Source organism: Condylostylus longicornis, unplaced genomic scaffold (assembly GCF_029603195.1).
Source record: "Condylostylus longicornis isolate FDR11 unplaced genomic scaffold, ASM2960319v2 ptg000022l, whole genome shotgun sequence".
In the NCBI taxonomy this organism is placed as follows: domain Eukaryota; kingdom Metazoa; phylum Arthropoda; class Insecta; order Diptera; family Dolichopodidae; genus Condylostylus; species Condylostylus longicornis.
In genome coordinates this window covers 1,121,252-1,132,620 of record NW_026577991.1, presented here as the reverse complement: position 1 = coordinate 1,132,620, position 11,369 = coordinate 1,121,252, and the positions used below count along the sequence as shown (strand labels likewise).

General features: G+C 25.8%; 1 protein-coding gene across 1 annotated transcript in view; it reads left to right on the top strand.

Annotated features, from left to right (window-relative positions):
* Positions 1–718: 718 nt before the first annotated feature.
* LOC129606751 (protein bric-a-brac 1-like) overlaps positions 719–11,369 on the top strand; it is a 68,545-nt gene continuing 57,894 nt past the window's right edge. Inside the window, exon 1 of the mRNA XM_055517266.1 lies at positions 719–3,377. Within this exon, the coding sequence (XP_055373241.1) occupies positions 1,113–3,377 (2,265 nt within the window). The 5' untranslated portion in view covers positions 719–1,112. The remainder of the gene's footprint in view (positions 3,378–11,369) is intronic.

The window sequence follows — 11,369 nt, the reverse complement described above, 5'->3', positions numbered from 1 at the left end:
TGTATTTATTGCAAAAAAAACGAATTGAAATACAAATTTCAAAGAAAATATTATAAAAATACTTGAATTATATTGGAAAATTAGAATGAATAAAGTTAAATTAAAAGTAAGAATTATTAATTGTAATTTTCAAAACAAGAAAATTATTTAATAAATTAATTAATTATTAAATATAAAAGTTTTATTATAAAAGAAATATCGAAATAAAAATGAATTAATAAATAATGTTTTTTTTTTATTTTTCAACTATAATTTTAAATCAATTGAACAAAAGCCACTCTCTTAGGATTGAAAAATATTTGTAAAATCAATTTAAAAAATATTTTTAAGTGAATAATATAATTATAATAAAATTATAATAATGATTGTGAAATTAAAAAATTGTTTCAGAAAATTCTGCTTTCTTTGTAAAAGTACTAAAATTAATAAAGAAAAAATTCATTAATATTAAATAAAACAAAAATAAATAAATTTTAAATAAAAACGTAAATAAATAAATATTAAAAATAATTTTGAATAAAAAAAAAATATGGAAAAAATATAGATTTTCATAAATTTAAATTACAATGAATGTGAAATTTTAATAAAACTTTTACTTATTGATCATCAAGGTAAAATATTTAAAATATAATACTTATTAATATTAAAATAAAACTTATTTATTAAAAATATATTAATGAAAATAGTTTCGATAAATTAAAAATTAAAATAAATTGACTCAAGAAACGAAAAAATTAAATCACACTGACGTCCAATTCAAGAAAAAGTGATAAAAAAAAATTGAATTTTTCTAAAACTAAAATTTTGCATTATTAAAAAAAACAAGAAGAAATAAGTAAAGTAAAAGAAACAACAAATTATAAATATGCAAAATAAATAAATTTAATATAATTAATATTTAAAATTCACATTTATAAAACATTATTGCATTAATAAACAATATAAAATGTCCCTGTATTTAGAAAAAAATTCAATTAAATAAAATATTGAACAAAAATTATTTGAATATTAAATTTAAAATATTTATATAACTTTTAATTAAAATCACAACTGCTTATATAAAAACGTAAAACTACTACATACTTATATAAAAACGTAAAAATTATATAATAATGTCATCCGAAGCATCCCCACCACCACCAATAATTACTTGTAAAAATATGTCACCGGACGCAATGTCTTCAAAATCAGCTACTGAATCAAATATAATTGATAAAACACAATTAGAAATTGGTGACCAAACACCACCTATCACACAACAACAACAATTTAAATTACCATCACCATCATCACAATCATCGGCATTATCTCCAGCATCTCCATTTTTAAAATCAAATACACCACCTGAAAATATAAATCGTTTAAAAGAAAATCAATCAAATTCATCTGCAATAACACCAACAACAATAACAAGTGCAGCTCAAGAAATAATAACTACAACTTCAATAGGATCATCATCATCATCATCTTCATCATCGTCAGCATCATCAACACATTCAGATGATAATATGTCACCTTCAGATGATATTAATAGACGTCCTCCATCACAATATAATATGAAAATAAATTTGGATAAAAATATTGATGCAATAGCTGAAAGTTTAAGTGAAGCAAATAATTTAAAAAGATCTAAAACTCCAATTCAAACATCATCATCAACAACAGCAACAACCATACAGCATCAAACATCAATAATACCAAAACAATCTTCAGCATTATTAGATGCAAAATTCACAAGTACATTTAATACATCAGCAACACCATCATCATCATTATTAACGACAACAGCAACAGCATCTGCAGGTGCATCAACAACATCACCATCATCACAACAATTCTGTTTACGTTGGAATAATTATCAAAGTAATTTGACAAGTGTTTTTGATGAATTATTACAAAATGAATCGTTTGTTGATGTTACTCTGGCATGTGACGGTCAATCAATTAAAGCCCATAAGATGATTTTATCAGCATGTAGTCCATATTTTCAAGCATTATTCTTTGATAATCCATGCCAACATCCAATTATTATAATGCGTGATGTCAAATACAGCGAATTAAAAGCAATTGTAGATTTTATGTATAAAGGTGAAATTAATGTTAGCCAAGATCAAATTGGACCATTACTAAGAGTAGCCGAAATGTTAAAAATACGTGGTTTAGCGGATGTTAGTAATGAAGACCCATCAGCTGACACACCATCTCCAACACCATTACTAAGTGAAAATAATAATTTTAATCGATCAAATAATAAATTAAGTGATTTAACGCTGAATCGTAGTAATAAGATTAAAAATAATTCAACAGCACAAATACATACAAAAGATTTTAGTAATCGTGAAACAACAAATGGTAATAAAGATTTAGCAACCAAAGAACGTGTATGTACACCAATTGTAGATAGAGAACATGAAATGAGGGAAAGAGATTTATTAATACGAGAGAAGGAAAGGGATAGAGATCGTGACAGAGATAGAGAAAGTCCATTTTTAAGAAAAACTGATTTCGAAAAATTTATTCCAACCAATGGACCCAAAATTGATTTTAATTCCGAACTCACATTAAAAAAGGCACGTCTATCACGGGATTGGGATTTAGCGAGTTTAGAAATTAGTTTACAACAACAGCAACAAAGGCACCAACAACAGCAGCATCAACAACAACAGCAACAACAACAGCAGCTTCGCCAGCAATTACCGGTCGGTGTCGCACATGAATTAATGATTGAAAGTCGTCTAAATGCAGCCCGCAAAAGACCACGTTGGCCTTCAATGGATAACTCACGTAATTTAGAGAGTCCTTTAGGTATACTTGAAAGAGCAAATGTTGGCGCAAGTTTATCTGAAAGATTAAGTAGTGAACGTGAAAGAGAGCGTGATCGTGAAAGGGAACGAGAACGAGAACGTAGTAGTCGACCCCAATCTTTAGGTGGTGCAAATAGTGATAATTTAATGGAACGTAATTGTAATCGAGATGAACGTGAAATTGTTAATCGTAGTGTTGGAAGCAATATTGGTACTGGAAGTATTGGTGCTATTGGTAATCGTAGTATTAGTGATTTACATGGTAATAGTAGTGGAACATGTACACCAGATAATAGTCATGATATATCGTCACCAGTTGCAAGTGCTGTTGCAGCTGCATTACAACAACAAGCAGCAGTTGCTGCTGCAGCTGCTGCACAACAACAGCAACAACAACAGCAACAACAAATTCCTCATCCGCCCGGAACACCACAACCACCAATTCCACCATTTCCACTAGGACCTGGTGGCTTAGATCCAGTTAGTTTAGCATCAATTGGTGGTTTAGGAGCTCACGTTGATGATTTAGAAATTAAACCAGGAATAGCTGAAATGATACGTGAAGAAGAAAGGGTAAGTGATTTAAATTTTTTTGAATAAAATTTGTATAGTAAACTTGTTTGAACCACACTTATAAAATATCCTTGTTTACATTTAATTGTGCGTTCAACAACCTTGTGAAATTTCACTTAATAACTATAATCAAAATATTCTAAAATAATAAAAACAACATTAAAATTAAAGGAATTCAAAAACAAAAGAGAATACTTAACAAGAACGTAAAAAATATAAGAAAAAATGATAGAAAATGAAATCAAAATATACTTACGTTATATTATTGTGTACAAACAAATATAAAACTAAAGAAAACATGATCAAAAACATAGAAAATAAAAATAACTGAGACGAAAAAAAGTTCGAGAAAGGGAAAAACCCAAAACTTCCTTTATTACATGAGGAAACTCCCATTGATAGAACAGTTTTTTTTCCTTCTCTCGTATAATAACAATCATCTCGTCCTTTATTCCACTCTCACAGCTATTTACGTTATATACATATACGTTATCTTTATAAATAAATTCATATTTTACTCACTTTAATGTATATAAATAGATTAAAAGATATCCTTGCCAAGGATTTCTAAGAAAACCTTGAAATATTTTCATTTTTCGTCACTTTCTTTTAATTCTTATTATACACCACAATTATATTTATACTTAAAAGTATGTATAAGTTCTACTCACAACGTGTTTTTAATTTTTCTTCAGGATTTTGTGTTTTGTTTCTTCATGGAAAACGGAAATATTTAAAGTCATTAACATATAAGTGTTTTTTGGAAAATAATTCTTCTTAACTTTAACTACTTTCATGTTATCGCGTTATCCTTCTGACTATCATTCATAGATCACTTGCTTTTGTTTTCAAAACGGTCTCACAAATTTCGGAAAATAAAATGCTAAATTCGTTAAATAACTTTCTAACAAGCGACAAACTTTCTTACAATTTCAAAATTTTAACAAACTAGAATGATTTCATTTACATGTATTAAGTAGTAAGATACAAGCTAACTATTTTAAAATGTAGAAGAGCCTAAAACCCCAATTTAATTGCATTTTATTTCATAATTTTGAAAATTCTTATTACTTTATAGGAAATTCGCGAAATCTTTCCTAAAATACTTAGAAAAAAGATTTTAGTCTTAGAGTCCGGTTTTCCTAAATTCAGATTTTTCGGAATTTCACAATTCCTAAAGGAGATTTTTTTTAATAATTTAAAAAAAAAAAATCGAAAAAAATTGTAAGAAAATTTTTCTATTGGTATACTACATTCACTTATGAAAGAAACAGTACATACTCGTATGTATACAGCTTTCACTTAAAAGAATCCCAAAAACTTGAAAAAATTCAATAGTTTTCCTAGAATTTTCATATTATAAAATAATAGATAAGAATATTATTAAATTCATAATGAAACTTTATTTTATTTATTCATTCACTCAGTCTCAGATGTGAGTTTATAAATATGTGTACATATTTATAACATATTTATAAGTATCCGTATGCACATTTCATACACATAAATACATTATTTTTGTAAATTGTTTAGTTCTTATTTAAAAGTAGAAGACACGGTCATTCATTTCTTATTTCCTCTAAACGTTTCCTTTTCTTTAAGAAATATTGAACATATTTCTTTCTTTTTTAAAACAAAAATTGAATTGGAGCGCATGAACAAATTATTTTTTATAACACACAAATAAATGAATATAAATATATATATATATATATATATATATATATATATATTTCCATTTATTTTTTTTATTGTAATTCAATTAATTAATTTAAAATATACAGATATACAGTAAGACACGGATAATTATACTTATATAAAAATTTTTTAGTTTAATAACTAAAGCCGGAACCTGGTATATCTAAAAAATTAAATAGTGAAAATTCCTTATTGTTCAAAATATTTCAAATATAAAAATTAAAGCGCTCAATGCAAAAAGATTATTCTCAATTAGTCAAAAAATAAATGTAACTAGCCTTTTAATAAATGTAAGGAGCCTTTTTAGCATACTATCAACGACGGTCGCACACTATTCAAGACACCTTATCTTTAAAATTTATATATATAAAATAATTCTCACTAGTATAAGGCTCACTATCCCCGCCTGTCTTGGATATCTCATATATGTTTAAAATTTAAATAAAAAATTCTCGGTAGTGCAGTGCTCAGTATCCCATCTGTTTACTTGTATATTAAATATACTTACATACATATGTTTAAAATTTATATAAAAAATTCTGGGCAGTATAGTGCTCAGTATCCCCATTTGTTTACTTGGATATCTCATGTTGAAAATTTATATAAAAAATTCTAGGAAGTAAAATGCTCAGTATCCTCATGTCCACTTGGATATCTCATTTTCTTACATATGCTTAAAATTTATATAAAAAATTCTCGGCAATCTAATGCTCAGCTTTTCAATTTGGCTGCTTGGATATCATATATGTTTAAAATTTATAAAAAAAATTCTCGGTATTACTTACATGTTTAAAATTTATATGAAAATTTCGCGGTAGTGTAGTCCTCAGTATTCACATCCGTCTACTTGGATATCTCATATACTTACACACATATGCTTAAAATTTATATAAAAAATTCTCGGCAGTAGAATGCTCATTATCTGCTCCAGTAGCATCCTCATTGTCTGAATCCCCATTTAAGTATGTGCTGGGACATATGTTCCAAATTTGTAGAAAAAATTCTCGGCAGTAAAGTGCTCGGTATCCTCATCTGTATAATTGAATATATAATATACTTACATATATTTAAAATTTATTTGAAAACTTCTCGGTATTGTAGTGCTCAGTATCCTCATCTGCCTACTTGGATGTAACATGTTCTTACTTTTCTTTAAAATTTATATAGAAATTTCTCGGTAGTATAGTGCTCAGTATCCCCACCTGTCTACTTGGATATCTAATGTACTTACATGTGTTTAAAATTTATATGAAAACTTCTCTGCTTGGACATCTTTTATTTGTTTATAATTTATATAAAAAGTTCTCGGTAGTGAAGTACTGAGTATCCCAATCTGTCAACTTGGATATTTCATACATGTTTAAAATTTATATAAAAAATTCTCGACAGCAAAGTTCTCAGTATCCGCATTTGTCTACTTAGAAATGCAATACACTTACAAATGTTTAAAATTTATATGAAAATTTCTCGGTAGTATAGTGCTCAGTATCCACATCTGTCTGCTTTGACATCTTATATATGTTTATAATTTATATAAAAAATTGTCGGTAGTGTAGTGCTCAGTATCGCCATTTGTTTATTTGGATTTCTTATATATGTTGAAATTTGTATAAAAAATTCTCGGCAGTAGTGCTCAGTTTTCCCATCTGTCTACTTGGATATCTAATATACTTATATATGTTTAAAATTTATATGAAAATTTCTCGGTAGTATGGTGCTCAGTATCCTTACCTGTCTACGTGGATATGTCATATATGTTTAAAATTTATATAAAACGGTAGTATAGCAGCCAGCGCCCCAACCTTGCATGAACTAAATAAAATATGATTGATTTCGTCTAATATTTTATCATTTTGCTTATGAAAAATATGACTATCTACGATCTCCACTGTATATTCGCGTAAATGCACCCAACTCTACATTATATGTGAATATATTCTTATTATAATAAAATATATGTATAGATTAAAATATATCTGTATAACTATATAAATTCGTTGTAATATAAGCACATGAATAAGTATTGAAATGTTGCTGTTTATTTTTATATTATATTATAAAATCCAATATAAGTAAATTAATGTATAGAAATAAAATATAAAAGATATAGAAAAAAAATTAAACTAAATTGATATAATAAAAATTCGATAAAGAATAACTTTGTTATAAATTATGTGTGTATGTGTGCTTGTATACATAAAAAAATTTATAACGAAAATAGCGTCTTATATATGACACACATGACTAGAAAACTTAAAGTTTATTTGATTAATAATTGACATAACGTATTATTTTTTTTATTTTCACAGCATTTTGAATTACATTATATATATATATATATATATATATAAGTTGCTCAGAATTTCATAAACACGTAAAAGCTCTTCTAATGTATTAAATTTACTGCAACTACAAATTGATTTAGTAGCAGTATACTGAAAATTGTTCAAGAACCTAAGAGCACCTATATTTTTAACATTTTTGAACTTATTGTCTTGCGCATAAAATATACTTGGTATCCAGTTCTCTTCACTTAAAGTTAAGATCTAATAGAGTCGAAATACTGTAAAAATAATTACTTTTTAATTGGAGTTAGAGATATAGTTCGAAAGCCTAGATTGTAGGCTTTCACGATTAATTGATATTATTTTGTTTTTAATTCATTTGAAGAGATTAAAGTGATTATATTCTTCACATTTCTTTTTTAATTTCTCCAATAAAAAGTTTTTAATAATTCATGATTTTTATTTTTTAATTTTAAATATCATTTAAAATTGAAAAACTCAGATTTGTTCTTCTGCATTTCGTTTGGTTTATTATCAAATCTGAGGCTTTCGAGAAGGTTCATATTTTTTTTAAATTATTGTACATACCGAAAAATTAACTTAAATTTATATTATATAAACATAAATTTAGAAAAAATACATATATATTTACAAATTCTATAAAGATAGAGAATATTCAAATTTTTATATAATTTATATTTTGTTTAATTTAATAAAAGAAAAATAACAAACAAACAATAATTAAACTTTTAATTATTTCAACAAAACAAAATTTTTCTTTTTTTTTCTGGCTAATTTTAAAAGTGGCACAAACTAAAATCCAAAAGTTAAAAATCCTAATGAAAATTTTATTTGTATGTCAAATATTAAAATTTTTAAAACATAATTTATTCAATAAATTTTGTTTCAAACACATTTCAACACAGAGAATGGCTTTCTATTTGTTTTTTCCTCAAGCGAAATTTACTGATAATCAAACTTCCGTCAACTTTTAGCTATATGAGATAAATATTTGACAAATAAACGTCAAATTAAATAGTAATACATAAAATTCCATTCACCAAATAAAATTAACAATACTTTTGGAAGACAATAATATTTTTGATACGAAAAATCGCTAGCAGACTACAGTTAAATCGCTAGATCCAAATAAAAACTGGAAAAGCATTAAATATTTATTAGATGTGACTTATGATTTTTGGACTTAAAACTAATCACTTTTCTGAAAAGTACGCTGTAACTTTGTTAATTAGAATTTAAATTTTTATACTTATGGTACATTATTGTATAAATCGTATATGTACTCGTATATGTACGAATGTTTATAACATCCAACCATGGTTAGCAACACGAAGAAAGAAAACAAGAAAAAAATAATTTACAATTTATTCAATTATTTACATAAAATCATTTTTTATTGTTTTAAATTCTTTTTTTTTTTAATTTTTAATTTTTGTTTATTATTTATTTATTTTTTCATTTTCAATTTTATTTTTATTCTTATAATATTGGCCTTTCTTATTTTCTTCTCTGTTTTATTTTTTTCCCTTTTTTTATTATTGTTATTTTTAATTCCTTAAAATTGTATATCGCTGTGTTAATGTACCCTCTAATAATATGTATAAGAATATGTATATGTATATGAATAATGTACGTACATATTTTAGGGGAGCTCCGTGGAACTCTAATAACACTATATATAGAAATATGTACAAATTTATGTACAATGTAAATATATTTTTACTTTTGCGGGTAAACGTTCTTTCAGACTTTTGTTTTTTTTTTATTTTGGTACTTTTTTTTCTCTTTTTAAAATTAAAAATTAAAAAATAAATAAATAAAATATTATAAAATATAAAAAAAATAAACGAAGAAATCATAAACAAAGTATAAGTAAAGAAGAGAAAAGAAATAAAAATTATATGAATAAATAAATTAAAGAACGAAAAAAGAGAAATAAAATAGTATGGAAGTGATGAAGGAGAGAGAGAGAACATAATAAAATTATTTAAAAAATAAAAAATAATTTTTTTCCACTTTTTTTCTGTTTTTTACTTTTTAATCAAAATAAATAAGAATTTTATTATTAATGCGAAATGAACGAAATAATATCGCATACCGTCACCAATATACCATTATAGTGTCCCTTTCTCTCCCACCAACAGATTTATTGGATTTTTTTCTTCTGCCCCTTTCATACATTTCTTCTTAAATACTAAGTAAAGACTAATATTTTATAAAAAAAAAAAAAAAGAGCATTCAACACGTTTAATATAGAATTGTAGGATGCGAGTAAAATACAAAGAGTCGATGTTAGTTGATAGAAATTTTAAAACGTGAAGAAAGAGAGAGAGTACACAGGGTACGATAATTTTGACATATAAGTGATTTTAATTAATATAAAACATTTGTTATGCCTGATTCATGAATACTGCAAGTAAAGTAATACAGAAAAGCTAAGAAAAAATTTGACAAGTTTTCTTTTTCGTATTTGTTTTTATCATAAATAATCAAAGTTTTAATATAAAAACGTAATTTCTTTTATAACTTATTCAGATAACAATACATTCATTCATGCATTTTACTATAGTACTCACTACATATAGCACTGATCAGATACTGTTATACTGTCCTTCTATTACCAACATAACCATCGGTAATAATCAATGTTACCTATTTATTACACGGAATATCGCAAAAACCACCACCGTACAACTACTATCATCTATTATAACAAAATATCACAACAGTAACATCACTAACACGACACTGTTAAATGCTAATAATCAAAATAGTAAAGGAATTTTTTTTTCTTTATACTTCTCTATAAGATTCCTATACGAATATTTTGTTTTTTTTTTTATTATTATTATTTTTATATTTTTATGTAACTTTTTCTTGTTTTTCGGATTCTGCTGTTACTCAGTACATCGGATATTTTAACAAAATCTGAAATTGAGCAGGAAAAAAAGGAAACAAAAGAAATAAATGAGAAAAAAAGAAAGAGAAGGAAAATTATAACGCGACGTAGGAATAAAAAACACTTATACTATAAGAAATAATAATATGAAAGAAAAAAAAGCAGATATAAAAATTACAGCAACAACAAGTATATTTGAAGTAGTCACAATAAAAGGAAGGCAGGAATCGTCATCATAGTAGCATGTGTGCAGCAGATGGTTTTCTTTCTTAACAATTTAAGAATATTTTTTCTTTTACTTTTTGTTTTTCTTACTTTTTATGTTGTTTATATTTTTTCTCTCTCAGTTTTTTTTTGTTTTCTTAACAATTTTTTTTTTTCTTTTTCACTTTTATTATTTCACATATTGGTATGTTTATGCCTGTAAATAGAATATACTTCTATATATAAAATTATACAAATGTGAACATACATACATACATATAGGAATGTATTGCTGTTATGTAATTAATGTGTTTAAACAGTTCAAATCAGGGATGAGTTTTTTGTATTTTGGTCCTTTAAAGAAGGCTATTAAAATTTTGGGATTCCAACATCCAACAATTGAAACTTCGACTCTGCAATTCTAGCTTGCAGATGTGTACATATATTCCTGTGAAGAGCTCTGCGCCAGTTCTAAACACATTCTACATTTTCTTCTTCTTATTACAACAAATTCTCTTCACAATACTCTAACATCGTTATATGAACATTTAGTGATTACGTAGAAGTTTCACGTAAAATGCTACTGTCATGTCAGTATATCTTAGAAACTGACAAATTACTCTTTCATCTTTGAGATTTTTATCTTTAATACCTTTCATTATCGATAAACAATGCTTTGAAAAAAATGTGTGCAGCTGCATGCTAGTAAGAGCTACCCTTTAATCAAGTAACGTAAAAGTACTATTCAAATAAAGCCATCTATTAGTCATTGCTCGCATTCTACAAAAAAAAAATCTTGAATGTTACCGTTTGAAAGTTTTAACTCTGTTTTTGTAATCCTTCTCGCTAATCAACTTCTACCCCTGAAACTTTGTTGGTTTATTT